Genomic DNA, 26,979 nt, shown 5'->3' with positions numbered 1-26,979 from the left:
ACCTAACCATGAGTAGTGCTGCTCTGTTCGGCATTTATCAGAAATACTGACAGCCATTTTGTAAACATTTTTGTCAGCTCGTTCGCCACCGCCTGTCAGGTGTCAGTTTTAGTTTAGTACATGGGAAGTGAGATGAGGGACGAGTAATCCTACTTTGTTTAGGTTTCCCAATTTTATTCATTTGGAGGATTAGGTTTGTTGAAGTGATATGAATTTCATTAATTTTTTGTCGAGTAAGTGAGCATTTTTATTGATTAGTGTTTTTTTTTTTTTTAAATGGGATTAGACTTTACGTTCTGGTCATTTTAGGTTAATTAGATCAAATTTGGTTTAGTAATCTGTAATTATTATTTTAGGTGGTTAGATCGTATATGAAAATCATGAATAATTACACTATGGACCTAACCTAACTGAAAATTTCGCTTAGAAATTGATTAATTACCAACATGTTACAAATTAGATTATAATAGTTGGCAATGCTATCAGTTCTTGAAGAGGAAACTGATATATATGAGGTTTTCCCGCCTCATGTTGACGCATCTGACATTCCAAGCCTTCCTGAGAGTCCTTCTAGTGGAAAAAAGTTACCCTTGAAAGCCTTTAATGAAATAGAAACACTTTTGAAAAGTGGAAGAAAGAGAGAAGTTAAAACAATCTTAAGAGAAAACTGTTGGCCTACAAACAGTACGTTAAGAGCGCAGTTATGGCCACTATTATGCCATCAGCATTCGCCTGATAAATCTGTTCAGGATGGATATTATTGGGACTTGGTTAATCAGATCTTTGGGACGACAGGTAAGATGTTACATTACAGCTAACATTTTTTTACTTACACTCTTTTGATATCAAAAAACAATAGTGAGACATCAAATTGATGGATTAAATTACTGTGAATGTTCCATTAATTATAGCAAAAAAAGATCCATATGTGTTTATATTTTGAACAAAAAAGAAAAAAAAAAAAAGAGATCCAAATATATAAAGACACCTCCCTTTTAAATATTACATTGTAAGATGTGCTTATAATTTATTAGTACAAACGTTACCCGTGGCAAATAGTGTCAAATTATCATTTAAAAAAAGAAATGAAAATTATTGTTTATTTTGGATTTTAGTCTTTGTCCTTGAAACGATGGGAGTTGTCCACCTATCTTTTTTTCTTCAGTGTTTACATTAAGTTTCTAAGATTAGCTCTTTTTAAGATTAATTTATCTTTGAGCATTTTCAAAATATAGTTCATATTTTTGGAAACCTATTTTGAATAAATAAAAGTGCTTTTAATAGATACGTGTGCGTATATTTTATAGGGAAAGAAAGTATAAGCAATTGTAAATAAAAAAAAAAAATTAAGAAGTTCTATACCAATAATAATGCTTTAATTTATCGCGTTATCTTTTTGCGCGTTTTACTATTTTAAACAAGTAATACAAGCAGAAGCTTTAAACTAATAAATAAGCTTACTTCCTTCTACATTTCCTCAATCTCTGTATTTCTACTTTAAAAATTGTTTTCTTTGAATACCTCCTGTTTATAAATAATCAGTTTTTCCGTTCTTACTTTCTAGAATTATCTGAAAAAGGAATACCACTTCCTACTTTTGTAGAAGGGCAGCACAGACATGGCTATCACTTAACTAAAACGGGTATAAAAATAGCAGATCGGATAGTTAGTGTGTTGGGTTTTGCATGCCCAGATATTACTTATTCTCCAATGGTGTATCCCATAGCAGCTTTACTGCTTCATTTTATGACAGGTAAGTGAATTCTGAAAATATTTGTTAATAAGTAGTAGATTGTGCCGTGCAGCTAATTGGAATATTAGTTTGCATGTCTATCTTACTTTATTTTTATTATTATTTCTTTATATGCCAAAACTCCTTAAGACCAGATTTGCAAGCGGTCACAGATTTACTTGTTTGTAGTATGACTAATAGGAATCTTGCTAGAACTTTCACGCATTGATTTTTGCATTAAACATTAAGTTGTGTAGAGCTTAGTAAGATTTGCAATACGAACACCAGTCTTATAAATTAGATAATTTTTTTTTTTTTATTGTAGAGGTTTAAGAAATTAATTGAGTTATTTTAATCGAAATTGTCGCAGAAATTAATTTTAACTTATTTGAATAAAAAATATTAAGAATTGAAGCTGAGTTTAGTGATACATACACGTATTGGTGTATTATTATTTAATTTATTTTCCACATTATTGGCAAAAATACATAAATTAAAAATGACAGCTTTCGTAAGAATAATTATCAAACCCTTTTATCAGAAACAGATTTGCTAAGATAAAATTATACAACAAGGTATTTTCTGAGTTAATTTTAGGAATAAATGGGTGGATTTGGAGTTAAGATAAAGTGTAAGTTTATAAAATTAATTATATAATTCTTCACCCAGATTAATGAAGTGTTTACAGAAGTAAATAAACTGGACCGTTATTTTCTCTTTTTTCCTCTTTGTATTTTATAATTATAATTATGTCTTTAAGTTTGTTCCAAAATAAATAGCAAAGAAAATTTTATTTAAAAATAGTTCTCTAAATTTTAGCACATTTTAGGTATTCTTGATTAATTTTTAGGTTTAACTTTTAATTTTAGAAAAAATATTGATATAGCAAAATCTGGTAAATTATTGCGATTTCTTATTAACACTAAGTTGTGCTAAAGTTTTTATTGTTTAAAACGTCAGGGTAAAGTTATTCACTGCCTTACAACCTGTTAGACATTTTTATATATGAGTAAATTTATTAAATTGATATATACGATGTGTAAAATAACGAGACTATTGCTATAAAACATTTTATTTGAAATTTATACATATTTAGTTATTATCACCTTCAATATACACCCCTCCCCTACCCCTACAACGCTCCATGCGAACTTACCATTGTTCGAAACAGTGCTCGAAGTCTTTTTCTGTGAGCTCCTGCATAACGCGTGCCGCTTTTTCTTTCACAACTTCAACGGACTGAAATCGTGTTCCTTTCAATGCAGATTTGACTTTGGGGAACAGATAAAAGTCACATGGGGCCAGGTTAGGAGAATAAGGCGGTTGGCCTAAAACTGGGTTGTTGTACTTGGCTAGAAACGTCTTGACAGACAATTCAGTGTGAGCGTGAGCCGGCGCGTTGTTTTGATGGAGAACCCGTGACTTATTCTTCCACAAATCGGGTCATTTTTTCCTTACTCTTTCACGGAGTTGAGCAAGCACCTCACGGTAGTAATGTTGATTAATTATAATCGATATTTTCATCGGTTTTGGACGTGAAAAGGCGACCCGGGCGGTCATCATCTCCGACATCTTTTCGGCCATCTTGGAAACACTTGAACCACTCAAAAACTTGCGCACGTGATAAACATTCATCGCCATAAACTTCTTTTAATAACAGATAAGTTTTAGTAGCGGTTTTACCCAGTTTCATGTGAAATTTCACGACAATTCGTTGCTCTACTACATGTGTAGTATCATGTTTTCGGCAAAATGAAACTAACACCTCTTACACAAACGACGGTTCCTGTCAGACAGATTTCTCTACAAACACGTGAGAAGGCTTTACGCTGTGCAGCTGTTGGTCGTTAGGATTTGGCGCATGTATAGTTCTTCTGTAGCAGCATCAGTCTCGTTATTTAATAGCCACACCTCGTATTGAACATATATTTATATATATTGTACAACTCCTCCCCATCCCGCGACTAAAGCGTTCAGCCATTTTTGGTCTGGCAGCCCAATATAATATTATAAAACTGACCCTCCGGACAGTACTTCTTGCTTCAAAATGAAGTAGTTAATTGAACAGTATCATTAGTGATGTCTGATCGAATGATGACTGTCCGATTTTTTCAAACTAGAATATAAAGGATTAGTTCCCACTGAAATAATATTACTTCCTTTTACCTCTTAGTAAGAGATAATATATTTCTTTGGTTGAACCTTAACTCGCGTAAATGTTGAAAAGAGAAAATGAGAATGAAAGTGAAAATTCGTATTAACTTCAAGCTAGATTGTTTTGAACTATGAGTAGCAAAAAAAGATGCGAATTTCTGAATTTTTTGTTGGCATGTTGTTGATTTGGTATTAAGATTATAAATTCGTCTTTGGTTTCTCTAGATCAGTGATGGGCAAAGTACGGCCCGCGGGCCAACTCCGGCCCGCGAAAGTATTTAATCCGGCCCGCCGAGGGTCCATCGACATGGATAGTATATGGCCCGCTATAATTACGAGGGTCGTTTGAAAAGTCCGTGCAAAAATAAAAACTACTTAATTTTTTGGGGTAAACTTTTTTGGGAAGTTACAAAGAGTTCAAAACAAATGCTTAAGGCTAGTTGGGTCATATCCCTGGTGGACACCCATAGACGACATACGAGGGTCGTTTGAAAAGTCAGTCAAAATTTTCGGAGTGGCCATATGGGCACAAGTGACGCTGAACGTTCTGTACGCCCTGTTGAGGTTACTACTCCAGAAATCATTGATAAAATCCATGATATGGTGATGGATGACAGAAGAGTGAAGGTGCATGAGATTGCTAGTGCTGTGGGCATCTCGAATGAACGGGTACATAATATTTTGCATCAACATTTGGACATGACAAAGCTATCCGCAAGATGGGTGCCGCGATTGCTCACGCTTGACCAAAAACGAAATCGTGTGAAGTGTTGCAAGGACGGTTTGCAGCTGTTCCAGAGGAATCCGCAGGACTTTAAGCGTCGTTTCGTCACTGAGGATGAAACATGGATACATCTCTACACTCCTGAGACCAAAGAACAATCTAAACAATGGGTTACCAACGGAATCTGCGCCAAAAAAAGGCGAAGACCGTTCCTTCGGCCGGAAAGATTATGGCGACTGTCTTTTGGGATTCGCAAGGAATAATCCTCATCGACTATCTGGAAAAGGGTAAAACTATTACAGGTGCATATTATTCATCGTTATTGGACCGTTTGAAAACCGAGCTGCAAGAAAAACGCCCACGATTGGCCCAGAAAAAAGTCCTTTTCCATCACGACAACGCACCAGCTCACACCACAGCAGTTGTGGTCGCAAAATTAATGGAAATAGGGTTCCAACTCGTTTCACATCCCTCCTATTCTCCAGACTTGGCTCCCTCGGACTACTATTTGTTCCCCAATACGAAGAAATGGCTGGCGGGAAAAAGATTTTATTCAAACGAGGAGGTGATTGCAGAAACGAATGGCTATTTTTCAGACTTGGACAAATCCTATTATTCGGAAGGGATCAACAAACTAGAGCAGCGTTGGACGAAGTGTATAAGCCTAAAAGGAGACTATATTGAAAAATAAAAAAGGTTTACCCCAAAAAATTAAGTAGTTTTTATTTTTGCACGGACTTTTCAAACGACCCTCGTACTGATATTCAAAATGCATAACGCGCACGTTATGCGGGTAAACAAACGCATTACTAAATGTGTTCAGTAAAATCTCAATAATCAGGACTAAATGGAATCGAGCAGTCTATCCTGCTATTGAAAATTTCTGTTACCTAAAGGCTCTGGTATATATAACTATAAAAAAAATTAAAATTTCGAGGTATAAGTAATTTTTCATTTTATTTTTTGCTCAAGCCGGGTCAACCAACATCTAAAGACATTAAAATCGAAGTCCTCTTAGTGCACTTTCGGTTATAGGACAGTGTTCTCTCGTTGCAGACAATCCAACATGTATATAAATAAAAGGGTGATCCATTTAAAACGTACCAATCGCTAATAACTTTTTAGGAAAGCGGAAATCCGGAAAAACTCTTAAATAAACTGTTTTGTTTTTTTTGTCTAGTTTTCAAATTTTTTAGCCCCGATGCTGTATCTTCATGTTTGGCAGAGTTATGGCCAAAAAACTGATCGGGGTTCCATAAGGACCACTGGTTTTGACAATGGTTATGAAAACAACATACAAAATTGAGAAAAATGACATTGACCCCGTTTCGATATCCCTAATTTTTGTTGAGATATTTAAGATCAAAGTTACAATTTTATCTATTCCTGATCGCTTTTCAATATTAATTTTCCACCCGAAATACACGTTTTGGGAGGTCCTCTGACTACAAAAAATGTTTCGAAGATTTTACAAAAAAAATTATAATCGAAGATTTTAAGAAATGTAGTGTAATGTAATCAAACCCTCTCTGGCAAGATATTCTTACCGTAATCATAGGTCAAGAAGTCTTAAATATGGGGTACATTAACATGATGTGATAGTTGCTTTTATTTGATGATAAAACAAATTTATTGTGATTCATCCACAACCATTACATTACACTACATTTTTTTAAATCTTCAATTATTATTATTTTTTAAATGATTTATAGCGCGTCAACATCTAAGGTTATTGGCGCCCGGAGCTTTTTTCAGTGCACTGCCGGCCTCCGGACAGTGTTCTCTCGTTACAGACAACACTGTCCATCACCGGACAGTGAGCTGTAAGAAGCTCCTAGGAAAAGAAAATCCAAGGGTCAGCAGCTGGATTCGAACCCGGGACCTCCGCGTGGGAGTCCAGTATGCTAACCTCATAGCTAATCCCCTCCCTTCAATTATTATTATTATTATTATTTTTCTTTGGGTCACAAATAACATTTTTTTTTGCTGTCAGTGGACCTACCAAAACGTGTATTTCTGGTGGAAAATGAATATTTAAAAGCAATCAGGAATAGATAAAATTGTAACTTTGATCTTAAATATCTCAACAAATATTAGGGATATCGAAACGGGGTCAACGTCATTTTATTTTATTTATTTATTTTGTATGTTGTTTTGATAAACATTGTCAAAACCAGTGGTCCTTATGAAACTCCGATCCGTTTTTTGGCCGTAACTCGTAAAAAATGAAGATACAGCATCGGGGTTGGAAAATTTGAAAACTAGACAAAAAAAACATATAGTTTATTTAATGTGTTTTCCGAATTTCCGCTTTCCTAAAAAGTTATTAGCGATTGGTGCGTTTTAAATGGATCACCCTGTATAAAAAAGAGTTTTTTTGGGGGGGCAAAAGTCCCAAACTTTCAATTCAATAAATTGTTTTAAAAATATTTAGAAAAGTATATTGGTTACCAAATACGTCTTATCTAATTAATTAAATTTAATAATTGAAGATCGAACTACTAAATAACATTATATGAATAAATATTTTGCTCTGTGGGCCAAATGATTTTTTATGAGGCCAGACAGTTTGAAAATGGTAAAAACATTAAATATGTTTGAAGATTGGGCCAAATGTTTTATTAAAAATAAATTTGTGAATCGAATACATATAATCGAGTGGATTATATAATCTGAACTTTCTACTTTTTAAAAAATTAAACTTATATCTTTTACTTTTTTTTTTCTTCACTTCGCGTTATTATTTTGTTTTACACATTGTTTTCAATTATGACTGATGAACTCTTAAGAAATGTAATTATGAAAAAGTATTGATTATTTTAGATACAATGGTGAAACTGCACTCATATATTGTACAAGTAACAGTTCTTTCCAAGAATTGATATTTTGTTTGTTTTTATTTACCATCTATTATTAGAAGCATACATTTTTTTTTTTTAAATTGTTGGATTTCCATTACTACCCGGTTTCCATTTAATGTTTTTGTAATTTTACTGTAAATAGACTGGTTATAGAACCCAATAATGCATGTCAAGTATTAATATTAAGAATTTATATGGTTATCAGATAAGATATAGAGAAGTAATATAAACCAGATTAGTGGTATAGTTATTTTTATCTTAAGTATTACTGGAGTATTAAAAAAGGTTTTAGTAGTTGCACAGCATTAAAAGTGAAAAATAGAAACTTTAAAGAGAAATATATTTTTTTTAAATTGGTACATATCAATATGTTGCGATGTCGAGATATTTTTTAAGGAAACAATAAACTGAACTCAGTTTAGTGAAAGTAAAAGACATTTATATCGGGTGACGTGAATATAGAAATCTGACCATCAATAATAAATTTGCATGACTTTTAAATGTTAAATGATATTAATTTGACAAAACACTTGAAAATAAAGGCTAGAGAAACTAACTTAATTGAATCCAATATTGATTACTTTTTTTTTCAAAATATTTATCACAAAAATTTGTGTTTTAGAAAAGTGATCATAATTGGTGATTCTAACTGTATTTGTATTTTGTTGAAATGATAGAGCAATATCTGAGAAATGTGAAAAAAATTTCTGGTAAGGTGATACAAAGTTGATAGGGTGAACGTAATGAACTGTGCTTGAGAAAGGTGATTATAATTGCTGGTAAGGAGGTGAAGTACTATGTCAATGGATGATTGTGTCATTGGTAGGAAGTGGTTATAACTACTCGTAATGATGATTGGTTGAGTTAAAGAAGGTCCTACTTATTGGCACAAATGGTCAAATGATTATATATAATAATAATAATAATAGTCTTTATTAAAGTCTGCCTCCTGGTCATCGACCATCGGGGGAGATTATATATGTATATAATCACCCCTTTAAAAAACTGATTTTTCGATTTGGGGTAACAAATTAAAATTGTAACTATTTTTATGGCAATAATTTTCCTTCTAGGCTGCGAGAAGGTAAGAGAAAGGAAAATGAAATTTTCTAACTGGGAGTTTTAGTTCTGCCTTTATTATTTTATTATAACATTATTATTCATTGAAATATTATATTATTATTCCTTTATTATTAATTAAAATCACCGTAGGAATGTCAACTCTTTTCCATGTATTCCTTCTAAATCCATTTATTTATTTTTTGCATTCTTAGACGTAAGCCAGGCTTTTGATCGTGTTTGGCATCCTGGATTACTGTTCAAACTAAAAAAGCATCTTCCCTCAACATACTACCTCATTCTGCGCTCCTATCTTTCAGATAGGTTCTTTCAAATTAGTACTGGCTCAGCAATCTCTTCTTTCTCCACAGTGAGGGCGGGAGTGCCGCAGGGGAGTATACTTGGCGTTCTCTACACAGTATACCCATCAGACAACCCTCTACACTACTCTGTACATATGCAGACGACACAGCCATATTAGCTTCAAGTACACATCCTACATCAGCTTCATACAAGTTACAGACACACTTACATAAAATAGAATCCTGGGCCAAGAAGTGGCGGATTAAAATGAACCCACTGAAATGCCAGCATGCCACGTTTACTCTCCGGCAGGGCTCCTATCCACCTGTCCTCTTCAACAGCAATCCTCTTCCTTTTACAGATCTGGTGCGCTTCCTTGGGCTCTACATAGTCAAGCGACTCACGTGGAACCCACACACTAGACTTAAAAGACACGCCTCCTCTGACATTCCTAACAATATGCGCCGACTGAATCGCCAGTGGCCCCGCGACTTCCTCGCTGTCTGAAGGCCTAAAAATCATATCCTGTAGAAAGTGCTACCGCTGGGCAGTTTCTTTCCTCCTGCCTTTCACGCCTCTATACTTCAATCTCCCTATTTATTTGTTGTATAGTGTATTATACAGATTGTAAATAACAAAATAAAACGTGCGAAACTACTTTTCAGACTTCTTGGACGACGCTCCAAATTACCCATAGAACTCAAACGATTAATATACAGTACTATCCTCAAACCTACATATGTGGACTTATGGACTAGAGCTGTGGGGTTCAGCCAAACCTACAAACATTACGGACAGTACATACATTACAATCAAAACTACTTCGACAGATAGCATAGCTGACGCTCCTTTCTACGTGACTAACCTCACTTTTCACCACGACCTTAACATCCCCTTCGTACACCAATTAGCCAAGACTAAATATCAAAAATTCCATACTGCTCTCTCCACTTGCTCCAATCCTCTAGTACAGTCTCTCGCCTCCTCTGACATTCCTAACAATATGCGCCGACTGAATCGCCAGTGGCCCCGCGACTTCCTCGCAGTCTGAAGGCCTAAAAATCATATCCTGTAGAAAGTGCTACCGCTGGGCAGTTTCTTTCCTCCTGCCTTTCACGCCTCTATACTTCAATCTCGCTATTTATTTATTGTATAGTGTATTATACAGATTGTAAATAACAAAATAAATTAAAAAAATATATATATTTTATTTGATTTGATTTTTTGAGATAATGCGACGCTTTAGATTGCTATTAACTGAGGGTTTTATGTCTTCCATTTAATTTTATTTATTTGTTTTAGAGGAGGAGTGTTACAATTGTTTAGCTAGTCTAGTAGCATCAAAAGATACAGTATTCATCACCCAGACTAAGTTACTTCATGAGATTACTTGGAGGACAGTAATGCACATTACACGGAAACATGTGGTTTGTATTTTTCTTCTTTCTTTGTTTTAAATAATTTCATTTTATGGTTTGAAAACTATTCTAAAAAAATTGTAATAATAAAAATAATTTATTTTTGCAAATTTCTATTATAAGAGATTTGATTAGAATTTTTTTTAAAAATATTCAAGAAAATTACTTCTTACATAATTTTGCGAATATGGCATCACAATACTTCCTCTCTACCAGGTTGAGCCAACTAATATTATTCCTATTTCTTTATTTTTTCTCTCTTATATGTTGGCAGAAGTCAGCAGCAGTAAGCCTTGGACGTCATTGCCCTAGTTCAAGATCTGAACGAATATATATGGATTGGATCTGGTGGGTTCTTCAGAGCTTACCTTTCAATCATCTGGTAAAATTTTGAAATGATTTATTTTTTATTACTTAGTTTTCGCAAAATATTCTTAATGGAAAAAAATAAATAATTAAAAGAATTAAGGATACAAACAGAAGAGGTTTTTTTGAGCAAAATTGTATCAATGGTATTTTAGTATCAGCTCCCATTGTAATGTGAATTGATATTTAAAAAAATTGCTAGTATAATGTAGTTTCTCTAGGTATATGGGTGCAGGTTCGGGTAATGGATTGTTATCTTCATGAAGGAATAAAGGTGTTCTACCGTGTCGCAATGGCAATACTGGTACTTTTTCAAAAGCATACATCGAATCTGAACACAGCTTGGGCCAAAGAAATTCAGGATAGTGGCATCGATTCAGCTTTAAACAAATTCTGCTCACAGATACCGGTAAAATATAAACCTATTTTATTTTCTGAACACTTAATACATTAGCCTTCTATATATGTGTGGAATTTATCTCTGGGTTGAAGAAGACACTTCAACCAATTTCAATAGTTCTTTCTTATTGTGGTTTTTTACTTGTAACAAAATGTAATTTATTGGCCGCTAAATTTATGCAGATCTTGCTTAGTTGCTTTAAAGCTATGATGTAACATATTTTAACCAAGTAGTGTGGGAATTGTGCTGAGATAGATTATTATTATCCACTTAGTTAAGAGTTTACGTCAAATTTTTGATTTGAACTTTCTCATTTTATCACTTGATGTCACTGAGGCTGAAAAAATGTTTAAAATTGATTTATATACACAACAACTCAAAAACTAAAAATCGCAGAACTGACTACTGAAGGATTCGCGACTACCTAGAATAAAAAATTTGCTACTTATTTTCTTTTAAATTTACCTACATTTTTAAATTTTGAAAAGTCAGTTAAAATATTTTTTCAAGGAAATTGATTTTGTGGGTTCCACTGAATATTAATTTTCCATTAGTTCTCGATATCAGCCTCAATAATTTTCTTTAACCTAATAATTATTTTGCTGTCAAAACAAATATCTCGCGAATCGCTTTTAAAAAGTAAAATAAAGTAATTGCCTATTTTTTCAGGCGGGCTTTATCTCCAACTACCAATTAGTTGCAGTGGACGGAGGCGACCAGCAAACATACTTAACTGTAAATTTCTTTTATTAATCATGAAATAAAATCGAAGGCCTAAGACCGGGAACCGAACCCAGTACCACAATACATATAAGCTTTACAGGTCTCACCTCTTAACTGCTCGGCTAACGTGATGCCTGAATCACTTTTAGTTATAATTTAAAAAAAATAACACGTTATTTGCAATGGATTCATTCCTGGTGAAATCCTATGAACAAAGAAGCCGCCTGAGACATCAGTAATTGACTGAACACTTTGTTCGGGGATTACTTTAATGAAATGATAAAATTATTATTATTTTAATTGGATAAATTTATTTATTTTCGGGTCTTTAAAATTTTGAGTTAGTCAAACTAATTCCATTTAGTTTACCTAGGCACTACGGTAACGGTTAGAAGGCGGAACACAAATCTAAGATGTATTTGGTAATGATGCATTTCTCAGTTTTCGCCTTGAATTTAATTTAATTTAATAATATAAGAAATTAATCTGTTAACTATCCGACCTCGTTCCAGTACATCTGAAAGGTAGTTGGTTGTGAAACCTGCTTGTAACCTACTTTACCGTGTTATTAGCTAGGTATGTGAAGTTAATATTCTGGAATTAAACCAACTACTTTTTCAGTAGTGGCCTGAATTTCAATTCAAAGCTAAATCGACCTGGAATTGACCGAAAACTCGGTTCGAAACTGGAGTGGTCTTTACATTCATAATGAATGCATTTTTCCAAAAACCTTGAAAGTGTCAGTGATGAAAGCACAATTGCAATAGAAGCATAGAACAACAATAAGATTTTTTTTTAGTTTTTCTCTGGCCATTGTTGAAAAACATAATTTAAGGTCTGAATATTTGGAAATCAGTACTTTTCTTTTTATAGGTTAGCCCAAGAAAATTATTACGGGTATCATTTGGTGTAAGAGGATTGAGTTCAACTTATATTCGCCGAGTTTTCGTTAAAACCGAAATGACTTTGAAAAGTAAAGCTGTACTAAGTGGTTCACGTCAGTTGCTTCGATCTCATTCTTCCGAGAATTTACCTACTTCTCAGTCACAACTGAATGTACAAATGATGTCCCACACACTCACCATAAGAGAGGTAATGACTTTAAATTTGACATTTAATCTAGGAAATGAGGGTTTGGTGTTTATTGCAAATATATTTAGTAACAATTTGAATTTTTAAAAATTTGCTATTCTAAACGATCAGAGATATATATATATAATATATGAAGGTGATGGCTTAATGAAGACAATAACTACATAATTTTTTCACAAATTTATTTTTCATATTTTTCATTGACCGAGAGTTTTTTCATTTAATTTATTTTGATTGTTGGCTTTATTTTCATTTTTTTTTTTTTGCTTTATCTGGCACTTTTGTTGCAAAATTGGGTAATGTTGGTGACGGGTGGTGGGTTGGTGTTGGTTTTCAGGAAGCAGAGCGCAAAGCTCGAATACGACAATTGCCAGGAGCTCTCAATCAGATGGTATGTTAGTTATGTCTAACCATCGCTATTTGCTTAAGCTTCACTTAACTTTTTATAGATTCACTGTTTATTACGTAAAATCCCGGACCATTTTGATGATGTTCTGATTTGAAATTGTTTATTTTTGTATTCAACGAAGAAATCCAAAATGCAGAAATCTTTCTAAATAATGGCAATGATCTTGACCTGCTTATGATTTCTTTAGGGGTCTTTAAAACAAAAGTTTCATTTAAACATTCCCTACAAAATCTAAGTGTCACCTTAATAACTTTAACACTAAAGACGATGAGCGAGAAAGAGTCAAGTGAATGAGATATTAAAAATCTAATTCGCCGTAATTTGATGAGGTCATTTACGAATTAGTGTTGGTGTTATTAGAGAACACATTCTCTCTCATCTAAAAGAGTAGCACATTAAAAATTAAAAAAGGTGTGACCAGAAAGCAGTTGGTTGCCCTTAATTAAGAAAAACTGTGCCTACTTATTAAAACTGTCCGGTAGGACAGTTGTATAAGGGTTGATCGTCAAAAAGTGCACGAAAAAGCGTAACGTTCAAAAACACCAAACATTGACCATTTTTTTTCTCTTTTTCTATAAAAGATAAAATTCCTAAATGTTTCTTTATAATATGGGGCAAATCCTCCTGAACTCTTAATTTTGTTGCAACAACTCAGATCTAATAGATTTCGAGGAATATTCATGAATGAGGTGTCATTCGTTTCGGAATTTTATGTAGATGTGCCTTTTGAGGGTCTCGGCGCTGTACATCAAATGGGAGAGGAGTTAGCCCCATGTATGTGAGACCCCCTCCAAAATTTTACAGTTAAAATACACGGAAGCTTAAGCCATCTACTGTCGCTAGTGACACTGTTGTACATCATTCATTGATGTGGGCTCAATTTTTCTCGGGGTTTTTTTTTTTTTGCTTTTTTAAATTGTGCAAAAATGGTCCAGGACGAGCTACAATTTTTTTCTATAAAGATTGCATGATTCATTATTCTATCTTAATTTGCAATATAACACTTCCCGTGGGTTAATTCAATTTACTTCATTCTGACCAATACAAAGTTTTTCCTAAAGTTTTTCACATTTCTCAATGTTTATATTATTTCAAATATTTCTTACTTGGCAGTTTTATACAACTTTTAAACACGTTAGAGCTAGTTCAACATCTGTCTGTGAAAAAAAAAAATCAATTGATATTTACAAATTACAGATTATTTTAAACCACTAAATAAACAATTAGCACATAAATTCAAAGTAAAAATAATTGTTTATCTGCAACTTTATTGCTAGTATCAGCCATTACGTTTTTCAATTTCTGTCAGATGAAATTGTCACTGCCTGTATAGATTTGTACTTAGTGTACATATTGTGTACTTATTATAAGCAGAGAATAATGTATATATATTTTAATATTAAATAACATAAATACTAAGTTAGGGTTTGTTTTTAAAGCGAAGGGAAAGTTTACGAAGATGTGAAAGTGTAATTTTGTGTGTTACTGCTGCTAAGGGAGAACATTCTCCAGGACCAAGGGTTTCATCAATGGGCAGTTACCCAATCGGTAACATGAATTCGCGTATACTTGATCGTCAAGATGTAAGTGGTCTACTCCCCAAGCACATACTCATATCATTTTTTTAAATTTTTCTTAGTTTTTCCTTAGTTAATAAAGGGTACCATACTTTATTTTGTTGACTTGGGTAAAAATGAATTTATTTATATTCAATTTTACTTATAAAGTACAGAAACTCTTAGAGGTGTTTACGAAAAATGTAATACAGATGCTTAAATTCATTTCATGTTCGGCATTTTTACATGAACGTGTCAGATTTTCTAATAAACCGTTAAATACTTGTTGGGCCATGTGCCATTTTAAAAATTAGCTTAGAGTAAAGTCGAAAATGCTACTTGATCACTAAGAATCGGCAGTTGGTGATTTCTTTTACTCTGGTACACAAACTTAACTAAATATGGACCTAATTATTTACATTTTATAGTTCAGTAATTTTTTCTCTCCTTATATTTTTATTTATTACATGATAAATTAGTATGCTGTTAGTGGGAGTAGACAAATTTCGATTTTTCCTTCTATTGAATGTAGTGTTTACAAAAAAATGTGAGTTGCTTGATTGTTATTTGCATGTGTTCTATTGTTTCGGGGGTTAATTAAAAGCCTTTGCGTTTTTTTAGCTGTTTTACTTTAATAAGTACTGAAAATAAAACAACTATTTTATTTCTAGTATAATTTTCTTTGCACCAAAATAATGCAATCACCAAATCGTATCACGAAGGTCCTTTAAAGACAAAAAAATTTAAGGCAGCCTCTTTTCATTGATTTATTTTACCCTGTAAAAAGTCAGCCGTGGAATTGTAAGATGAGGTAGGCCAAAGAATTGAAAGCGGAGCTTGTAAGCAGGTGAAGGAATAAGTTGAAATGCCTGCTAATTAATTTGTAAGTCAGATTGATATAAAGTGTGTGGTCGGTCTTGCATATCGTTCTGCAAAAGAACTTCTACTTTTTATCAAGTAAAGAATGTGAACAGAATTGGTCCTAGGTAGAATTCTAGATAGATGATGGTCTAATAGTTCGAAACCAACTCCTTCAAAGTTTCACCACCAAATAAAAAATGAAAAACGCAAAGACTTCTTTTTTAAACCCTATTATTATTTTTTATTTTATGGTTGTCCTTTTTTTGTTTATTTTATATTTTGTTATTTATTGATTTTTATTTTTTGTAAATTGCAAAACTATACAGTAAAAATTGACTTTTACAGGTTACATAAAATTCAATTTTTGCGTTACTCTAGTCCAATATTGGTTATACGTTATTTATTTTATGGCAACAGTCTACATGGGACACATAAGCCATGGAAGTTTATTTGAAAAACACGCACTTTTATTTAATAAATTTTCATGTGTTAGATGTCTATAACCAATGAAAGCAATAATACAATGACCGTTGACAATTTTTATTCATCTAACTAATGACAGTCTCGATATTTTTTAACAAATTTAGAAAGACGTTTTGATCTTCCAAAGTCTCTTTAAAAATCTGAAGAAATTATTTTGCTTAAAGTATATAAAATTTCTTCAAATTCACGACATTATTCAGGAAATTATTTCTATCTCTTCACAGATTTGTAATAAGACTATAAGTTGATCCTCAGAGTTCCAAAATGTCTTTCTAAATTTAATTTAAAAAATAAATAAAAGAAGACTCTGGAGACTAATTTTTTTTTTTTTTTTTTTTTTAATGGTTAAATCCGTCTAACATTGAGAAATCCAGTCTGATATTTTATTACCTATTTAATTGTATTTAATTTTTAAATGGTTATTTTAATATTCATGTGTAAGTTGGAATGTTTTATTATTATTAATATTATTTGTTTAACCACTAAATAGCGCTTTTTCCTTAACATCTACGCTTGTTAGTTCCTTATCTGCATGTTCCTTATTATTTAGTGATTGGGAAAAACCGGACACTCATTTGGAATGTCTTTCGAACTTAATTAATCAAGAATGTTAGTTTAAAATAAACTCAATTAAATGAGTTCAAAATATCATGATTTATTTATTTATTTTTGTGAAAGTAAATTAAATCAAGTACTTTGAAATAAATATTCTTTGAGAGAATAAATTTAAGTTATTATTGACGGAGATTACCTGATCTTTCCATTACCCATCTCCTCTTTGGCCTTTCATAGAGCATCTAACTTTCCAAAAATCAAGATAACCGAAACAACTAGCGAAATTATTATCCTATTGTCCTTTTGTAACATTCGGGTTCACTAGAGTGACGGCAAACTTCTAAGATCTCGCCCAAAAAATGTCGGTATTTTTATTCAGCTATAAAAATAAAATTTCTGTTGGTCCTATGAAATCAAGAAAAACTGGTCAATTTATTCCTTACTCACTTAAAAATAAAAAATTGCATAATATTCTAAGATTTTTTGAAATGAGAATCGGTTTAATTCGGGCATGGTAGTTGGGAAAAGCGCAACTTCTAGGTTAATCCGTTAAATTTTCCGAAAAGTACTTGACATTAAAAAAAAAAGTTGTTTAATGGTGTCCAGTTTTTTCACCATGAGTTTATTTTCAATAATTATTTTTTTATGATTTTCTTTACGAAAAATTATACTTCAATTGCTTTACCGTTTTAAATTATGATATAGCTATTTGAAAATTGCATTTGGTGTATTTTCTATCAAACTTAATCCTTTTTTTATTTCATTCATGATTACTAAATAATATTAATTAATGAAAAATATTTTTTCATTCATTAATCGTAATTCGTCCCACATGGGTTACAACTATTATTTTATGAAGTTGTAACCTAACCTCATTTGAAATTCTTACAAAGCATAAAGAGTAATAATTTTAGGATTGAGGAACAATACTTGTAGAATAATACATGTTGATTGATGTACAAAGTCGCGAGAAAATGATTTTTTAGTAATTCGAACAAAATGGCTGAATTTTAACAGTAAGTTCCTTGAGGTACATATTTAGCAGCTGACTGATCAGAATTGTTAACTGTCGTGCATATTCCAAGAGTATAGTTGTCAAAGCACTGGTTCCATTTATAATCTATTTCAAAAATTTATGCCGTGCTTGACTTTACAGTTTGATTGGCGATCCCATCATGCCATGTCTTGCTACTAATTAGGGAACCAGCCAGTTTAGTTCAATTTATATTTAAATATATCTAATTATATACGGAGTATGTAATATTCCAATGTTTAAAAACTGAACTAATTTAAGAAAGATCTCCCATTTGTAAAAATTAAAAATTACAGGTTTGCAAAAGTTTTTCGGACATTTTTTTATCTGAAGGTTTCTAAAAGTTAGAAGACTGAAAAATAAGCAAGCAATTTTTTCAACTGTCTCCATCAATGATTTAGGGTCACTATTCATAAGTCGAAATTCCCTAATAACGTTAAATTGAAAGTATAGTATTTAACACTTTTACAAATTGTTTTTTTATATAAATTAGTTTCTTTCTCGTCCCTAACATCTCCATCGACAAGTTTATATTTTTAGTTTTTGAGTAAGAGGATTTCTTAATTCTTAGAAAAGAGCTTCTTAATTTATTTGTAATATAAAAATATTTTGGTTACTCGAAGTTTTATAATTTGTTTTTAGGGCAGCTGACGATTTCTACACTTTGGAGAAGTTTTATTCTAAGATTTCGTAGAACAAAATTTCCAAATTATTTTATTTAAAATCACGATTTTAGCTTGTCCATTGTGCCCATAAAATTGTCAGTTCTTCCCATTGCACTGTAATGAAGTTACCACAGGATGAAACTTGATAATGCTTCATCCGAAATCCATTCCATTATATTAAAGGAGATCTTCAAAGTTAATAAAATACTGTGAATGCTAATACCTCAGGAATGCTCAATAGAATAGACGTTAGCCAAAGTGTACAAGTATACATGTAACTCGAATATAACTATAATAAAATGCAAATAATGTTAGATGTTAATTTTGCAACTTCTTTCCTTTCATTTTTTACGTAAATTAAAGTAAACTGGCACTTTAATAAAAATATTACGTATGTGAGTGTACCTTCGGCCATTTTGACTGTTAGAAAATAAATTAATTTAATGTAGGAATAAGTTCTAATTTCATGGATAAGGAGAATATAAAAAAAAATGATAGATCTCGCAAGGCTTATTTTTCAAGTTTATCTCATATTAATTGTTTTCGTTGATAAATATTTTAGCTGTTTACATTGTGGTCCTGGTTGCCAGTGAGGATTACTATGTACCAGCCAATTTTATTATACACAACGGAAGAACACGGTTGCAGCTTAACAACCTTCTATTTTCGTGTAGAAAAGCATGCACCGACACTTCTTATGATCAAAACGTGCAATAATGAGGTAAAATATTACATAATTAATACAATTTTCTAACATTTACAAGTATCTGAAACTACATTGCATTTTTTCTATTTTTCAAGGTTTTTGGAGCGTATTGTTCATCTAAATGGAACGAAAGAAATCAGAAAGATGAACGGGGCAATCGAATGGCTTATTTTGGCACTGGTGAAACATTTTTGTTCAGTTTGTATCCTGAACGAGCTAAATATCCGTGGGTAGGGATGGATGTTAATTCTGTAAACCATTCTGCTGAACTGTTTATGGCTGCTGATACGAAAATGGTGACAATCGGCGGAGGGTAAGTCATATTTTTTATCATAATTAAAATCGTTAATCCGATGAGATCATAATTGTAGTAATATACGACACTCGTACCTTTGGGTAGAAGAGGGGAAAAGTAAATTAGCTCATGGTTTCGAATCCAGCTGCTGGCCCTTAGATTTTCTTTTCCTAGCTTCTAACAGCTCACTGTCCGGTGATGGGCAGTGTTAATGGTAGTCTGGAGGCCGGCTGTCCCCGCAAGGGGTAGCTGTCGCATGCAGCTACTGAGGCTTTACGAACTCCCGGGCTTTTACCTGAGTACAGTACACCGTGCGCACTCACCAGAACAGTACACATCTCACCTACACACAATACACCCCACCCTACAAACAAAGGACAATTACAGTACGTGACCTAGGGTCTCCGCCCCTAGGGCCCTGAAAAAGTTAGCCTGTCCAGAGGCTTAGAGGAGGCAGCCCCTCCTCTGGACTCGGGAGCTTTGCGCTGATAACCCACTCTCTTTAAATTAACATACTATGAAACTAAATAATGAAAAAGCCGGACTGAACTACGTTGGCTGGACGAAGTGAAGGAGGATGACCTGGCGTTGCTGGGCGTACGTGACTGGAAAGTGGCTGCAAAAATAGGGAAAACTGGCGGAAGCATTTGACGGAGGCCAAGGTTCGCTAGACAGAGTGTCGCGCCGAATAAGAAGAAGAAGAAGAAGGAGGCCGGCTGTTCTGGAAAAAGCTCCGATGAAAAAAACCTCAGATGAAAAAAAAAAATGGAGCGGGGGATTTGTGTAAATTTTTGCTTATTCTAGATAACTGAGAATTTTTAGTTTTCTGGCTTATTTCTAATTTTGTTGGCTTGTAGCTTTGCTTAAGAAGCATGCTTAAATTCAAATTATTCTAACAGATTTATATTTGTATTAGGTCAGGCTAATTCCTTAAAAGTTTGTACCGCTAATTTTAAGAATTCTAAGGCACTAAGAGTTCTATCCTGTATAGATTATGATATGTCTACGACTGAATGGGTTCGGGGCTCATTGTTTTGTTAATTTGTGGATAAAACTTATTCTGCAGAGAGGTACTCACACTATCTGTTATTGCAAAAATCACTAATGTTATGTCACATTAATTTTTTTTTTTCATTTCCATTTCGCAAGCAATCAGCGCTGGTAGGGTTGCTTATTGGTTTCTAATGTAGCGTAATTTCTTCTTTGATAGATCTTTAAATTTACGCAAATAGAGGCACTTTACTGCAACACCACAAATAATTTGCTTTCTTGATTTTGGTCCTTTTGAGACCGACATACTAGGAAAAAAGTAGGGGAGTTGGATTTATAAATTAGATGGATGGATTAATGGAGATTTACTATGCTGATAGTGCAATAATCTAAGGATTTATTTTTGGTATTTTGGTTATATCCTAGGATTTTCTCTGAGTCAATTAATTTGGTTCCTTCTGACCAAGATCGCGTATTAAATATTTACCTTAATTGTATAATACATTTTTTAAAGTACTAAGTCTGTTGCTTCTTCTCTAATTTGCTTAATCGTTTTATACCTACATTTAATTTAAGAATCTCATTCCATTGTAGGGATGGACAAGCAATATGGATGGATGAAAATATCAGATATGGAAAGACAGATAGATGTTTAACTTTCAATAATCCTCCTTTATGCAGTGGACGCGATTTTGAAATTAGAGTACTCGAAGTTTATGGTTTTGATGATAAAACTTAAGGTATTTATCGCACACATGACAAACCGTTCTAAATTATTTACTATAGATTTGTTTGTTTAATTACGACGATCTTACTTTTTTCATTTGCGTAAAGATTCAAGAAAACTGGTTATAACTGTTATAATTATTCACAATTCAAAAGTAAAATTTTGAATACAATTTATAATAGTGTTTCATGTTATTTCTTTCTAATTTGTATATTTTTTGTTTAAATATTAAATGTATTTTATGTATATACGTTTAAATATTGTTTTATTTCTGTTATTAGTTTAATTTATTTATTTTTATGATATAGAATGTACCTTATGTAAGTTCTAAACAAAAAATTATATTGAACATTATTATTTTTATAAAGACTTCATTCTACAACCTTTTATGCAATAGTATGCGCTCATTTTGTGTTATATATTTTTTGTTTATTAGTTTTAATTGAATATTAAAAGTTTTCATTAGGACGAACAAGTAAACACAAAGGAAGTGTATAAGATAGAAGTAAGTTAACATTCCATTATATTTATGTATGCTATTTTTAAAAGGTTGTAAAAAATGAATAGTTTTAATTTTTTGTCTATTTTTATTTTTCTACGTGGAACTAGTCGCATTTGCATTTAGAAAACCATCACATTAAATTTTAGAAAGAACAAACTTAAGAAAACGAGTATAAAATGTATCGATTATATTTCTGGAAAATATACAGTACTTTAAGAAGAAATAAAAAAACACCATTAATGGAAATAAAAAGTCGCCTTATTCATGTGGCTAAATATATTTAAAATTGAATTTTCAGGCCTATAAAGATTATTACAAAAAAAAAAAGAAAAAAAAAAGCTAATGGACCAATTACTGCATCATACAGAGTGCATAAACTAGTCTTTCATGGTGCAGTGGAAGGGAAAAAGAACTACGACGCCACCCTTTCAGGGTGCAGTACCTGTGTGATTTATCTAGTTGTGCCTAATATTCTATTTTTAATATTTTTAAATAATATTTACTATACTAGATGTAAGCAGATTGTTTTAGGATAGATCTAGCTTAATATGTTTCCAAAAATATAATGTAAACTGTACTCCTAACTTTTTCCATCAAATTATTTTGTACTCCAATTTAATGCCTCAGGAAAATTCTGATTCTATTTTCTTAATTTCAAATAGTTTTGTTAAAAATGATTTTTAGTTATTGTTAATAAAACTACGTTAAAAAACCAGTGATGGCTCGCCTTAAACTTACTTGTATATTTCCTTCCTCCTGAACAAAATATAGGAAAATGTAGTTAATACTTTTTCCAGTGTTATTTCTTCATGTTTATGTACTATTGGAATAATTGATACAAATTTCAATAATGAAATAAAAATTGTTTGAAATTTAATCAAGATTGTCAAAATGTAAAAAAATCAGATTAATCAGTGTAAAATATTTTGTGTCTAGAGTTATTTTTCCATACTCCCCCACTTGGGTATTAAAAGTGACGTATTCACTTGTTGATTGCAGCATTGAAAAAAATATAAAAAACTTTTTCACCATTTTTTTTTAATTTGCGTCAAATAATGTGAACAGATGATTTCACAGATAATGGATTTCATCCAGATCAATTATTTTCTGTTCCTAAAATGGGCTGCGTGTTCTTCCCGAGGCTTTCACTGATTTGAAATCAAAATCTTAGAATTTTGTCTACAATATTAGTGCAATGGAATTCAGAAAAAGGGGCCTTCTGGTTTGTAAGAAAAAGTTTATTTTACGGGGAATGCATAAGATCAGAGGAATTGTACATTCACACTACCAACTCCACAGAATCTATTTGGATAGATAGAGATTTTCCCCCATCCAGCTTTTTATGGATTGCTGCACCATCCAAACAACTGTTTACATGAAATTACACTTTAAGCGACGACTTAATTCGCTTGAAGACGTGATTATTATTTTATAATTCTAAATCCAAGAAATTTGTTTGAAAAAATATATCCCTTAACTTTTAAGAATGTATCTGATTTAATTTTTTTGTAATATCTTAGAATTTTTAAAAAATCTTGTTTCGAAATTCAAACAATTCACTGTTACTCTCCAAATTTTTAAATTTTAGTTTAATTTTTTAGCTGAGCTAAAAATTTCATAAGGAAATCTCAACAAATCTCTGTCATCGTCTACTGTCGTTGAGACCATACAGAAAGTATTGGTACAGCAAGGAACGGACGATAATAGAGGAGACAACTAGAATTTTAATTAATCAAATTATCACACAGGTTTTTTTTTATTGTATATTTTTTTTGTTCACTGGCCGAATGTGATTTCATCTGTTTGGCTGTTGGAGAAATAACTAGATTTTGATATGTAATTTCTAACTTTTATTGACTGAGATTTAAAAGTAGAAATATGCGAACCGCCACTGGTATGGCAAATTATTTGGATAATATTTGTTACTTCATCTATTATTAATTCTGTAATGCACTATTATGTTAAATCATAAGTGAATTAAAAATGGCATGGAGACTGTCGAACGATTGAGTGCAATTTTAAGGTTTTTAAAAACCTGTTGTAATGAAGGCAAGAATCAGGTGTACATTACATTGTGTAGCATTACAAAAATTATAGATCAATTATAGTAATTTCTTTTTCTACATACTTATATTTTTTTTGTATAATTCTGTTTCAGAATATTTATTACGATATGTTAATTTTTACTTTTATAATAAATTTTAGAATTACATATCGCTTTCCTAGTCATAATAAGAGAACAATGTAAATTATCGTACTGTATATTTTCCTTCCAGATCAAATACTATCCACATTTATGTAATATGAGTTGTCGTGATTTAATAAGGAAAACAATTTTTCGACAAATTAGTACATAGTTATAATAAATAGGTGTGTTTATGTGTACATATAACGTATACATATATGTATTTCGCCTTTAGTCCCGGTAGTTGCTATGTGTGATTTAGACTGACATTAGGTAGCTTTAAATGTGTGTCTGTGTGTAACCGTTGTTTTATATTACACATGAAAGCAATTTACTCTTGAAAAAATTGCTTAATTTAATTTTATTATTTTGCATATTTATCTTTTGGTGTATGATTCATATTGAAATAACTATAGAAATTGTTAACTATGAACATTTGATTTTTATCCACCAGTAAGTATGAATACTTTTATACTAACCATAATCATGTTTGTCTAATCTAAATTTCTAAATTATCGATTATGCAACGAATGCTAGGCAAACATAAAGTGTGCGTTCCACCAAGCGCTCACAACGATCAAAATGGACCTACAGCCGTTCCACTAGACGAACGCGGTCGTTGTGGTCGTGGCGAAAACGTCACTAATGACGTCATTATTTTCGCTCTCACAAAGCTCACAACCTTACCTTACTCTCACCTTAAGAGCTGGGTCGAAGTGGGCGTTCAGAAATTTGGCGCAATTTTTAAAAGCAAAGATGGCGACCGAAAAATTTTTATCAGGTAATGAAAGTATTATCTCATGTAAATAATTGAATGTGTTTCTCGAAAGTCTAAAAAAAATAATAAAATGAAAAATTACTTATCCCTTTACATACTAATATCACTGAATAACGAACAATTACAATTTGATAGTTAATAATACGTGGCTTAAGTTTTCACTTTTCACTATTGCGATTTTGTAAAATTGCATTCCACTTTTCATCGGAACTAGATGAAGAACTTTCTAAAGCATTATTACGTTGCATTCCTACTGTTGCCACAAAATACATTTTAATTTTATTTAAACGTAAATTTTATAAATACTCGTAGAAAATGTAATATAAAAATTGAATTATATAGATATTTTTAATATAAGTCAACTTTACCAATAATTAATAAAGTTTATTATAACTGCATATAAACGGGGTTAAAATTAAAAAACAACCACTTCAAGCTTCTGAATTATTTTCGAGGTCGCCTTTGTAATGTTTACATGAAAGGTTAAAAGGCCCATAGACCATTCTACTTGGGTTTTCGATTATAACACTCGCAAGCAAGTGGAACGGGCAAAACCGCGGTCGTGAGCGTGTACGTTGTGAGCGCTTAGTGGAACGCACCCAAGGAAACCTGGGATACATATTGATCTTGTATTGTATATATAATGTTCTTTGTTTCTATTTGCAAGAAGTTTTTTTGTGTCATTAGTGCAAGAAATTATTAAAAGTTAATGTTGTAAACTAATTTTTTTCGAGAAGACAAGTTTAGAAACCCGCGAGTAAGAAGTCACTTCTGCTGAATTACACACAATATTTTTCTAGGGTTAAAATAAACAAAGCCTTAGCTCGAAAAAATTGACAATTAGTTTACATTACTTTTGTCATTTGAAATAGAAACATGTCTTAAAAAGGGAAACTGAATGTTCTAGTTCTTTGCGCTTAAATAAGTTCTTGTAGAGAATTCATTTTCAAATACTTAACCAAATGATGAAAAGCGCTTTTAAGCCGTTTTAGGATCAAGTTGAAATTTATAAAAATATTCAGATATCTGAAAAATTGTTTGAGGAAAAAACATAATATGTTATCAGTCAGATGTTTCTGTGTAAAAATTGATTGAATTTATATTTTGCATTATACTTTTTTTTTTTTATTCTACCCGTATTCAGACATTCATCCATCCTAATGTTTACGAGAGAAATTTGAATTATCACACAGAAGAGGAAATCAATTCTATACAATGAATCTTATGATTCAATCTCTGAGAAGGATGAATGAGATAGTTTTGATTTACAAATTTTTTTTAATGAACATTCTCGGAAATGCATTAAAATCCAGTAAAAAGTTGTTAATTGGTGAACTAAAATAAAAAAACAAACGTAAAGTTCACTTTGAAGAGCATCACACGGAAATAAGTAGTAGGAAAAAGAAATCTTTTCAAAATATATTTTACTCTAATTTGATCGAATTTACTAGTGACGTACATTTCAATAAAATACTAAAGACGTTAGGTGTCTTCTATTTGGTAATGAACGAAGTGATAGAAGCATTTACAAAAGAGCTTTTTACTATTATTTACATAGGTAACTCATAATTACATAAATAAATTATTTTTTAAGAATTATAAATTCTATTAATCTAGTAACTAGTAAATTTATAGCTTATCCATTAATTTTTTTATGTTCACATGATTTTCTTTTTAATTATAAAAAGTTGATTTTACTTTTTTTTAAAAAAGCAAAAAGGAACTTGAAGATGATGAAATCAAATGTTCATAAAAATAAATATACAAATTATTGAATTCTTGTGATATTTTTTCTGCTCATGCGTTGTTTAGTTATAAACATTTTGATTAATGCTTTAATTGTTATTTTAAGACCTATTTATTTTAGAAAGGTCTGAGATTGAAATGTTTTATTTTCTTTGTTTTAGAAACTATTATTAATTGTTTCAGTTCGTATTAGTTACCAAATCATTCTTAATAAAAGTTTTGACAAAATACAAAAATACTATATGACTGCAAAGTAGTGCGAGCAAATTTGCAATATTTTCGTTTTTTAAGATTGTGTAAGTCGTTCATATGTCTATTGATTAATTTATTTTTTAATAATCGTAAATGGTAAAGACGGTTAATTACGAATTTATAGGCCTATGTCAATTAGGTGAAACTCACATCTTTAGAAATCGTAATGCGATGACCATGAAATTAATTGTAATTCTGTGTATCTAACAATTTTTGTTAATTCTAAATCCATTCTGCGTTTTCGATAACTTAATGTTGAAATATTTCAAAACTACTTCATTAAAGATGAAAAATAATACATTTTTATTTATTTATTTTATTTTGAAATGATACCTTTTCCTTTTTTAATGAATTGATTATGCCCACAGATAGTCATTTCTGTGTGATGTTTAAATCATATGAAT

General features: G+C 31.7%; 1 protein-coding gene across 7 annotated transcripts; it reads left to right on the top strand.

The window, feature by feature from the left end:
- Positions 1-50: 50 nt before the first annotated feature.
- sky (GTPase-activating protein skywalker) lies at positions 51-26,881 on the top strand. 7 transcript variants are annotated; one of them, XM_074130901.1, is made up of 13 exons: positions 51-233; positions 357-795; positions 1,565-1,753; positions 10,136-10,260; positions 10,526-10,633; positions 10,853-11,026; positions 11,687-11,752; positions 12,614-12,832; positions 13,170-13,223; positions 14,681-14,824; positions 18,957-19,115; positions 19,196-19,413; positions 20,980-26,881. In XM_074130901.1, exons 2-13 carry the CDS (start codon positions 477-479, stop codon positions 21,122-21,124), a joined length of 1,920 nt encoding a protein of 639 aa, XP_073987002.1. In that variant the 5' UTR covers positions 51-233; positions 357-476; the 3' UTR covers positions 21,125-26,881. The 7 variants fall into 7 exon arrangements, with proteins under 7 accessions (XP_073987002.1, XP_073987004.1, XP_073987006.1 ...); XM_074130903.1 differs by lacking the exon at positions 11,687-11,752; XM_074130905.1 differs by lacking the exon at positions 13,170-13,223 and having other exon boundaries at positions 14,738-14,824.
- Positions 26,882-26,979: the final 98 nt, after the last annotated feature.

Source organism: Rhodnius prolixus, unplaced genomic scaffold (genome assembly GCF_049639745.1).
Source record: "Rhodnius prolixus isolate KJV_2025 unplaced genomic scaffold, Rpr scaffold_4, whole genome shotgun sequence".
Taxonomy (NCBI): domain Eukaryota; kingdom Metazoa; phylum Arthropoda; class Insecta; order Hemiptera; family Reduviidae; genus Rhodnius; species Rhodnius prolixus.
This window is presented reverse-complemented; position numbering and strand designations above follow the sequence as displayed.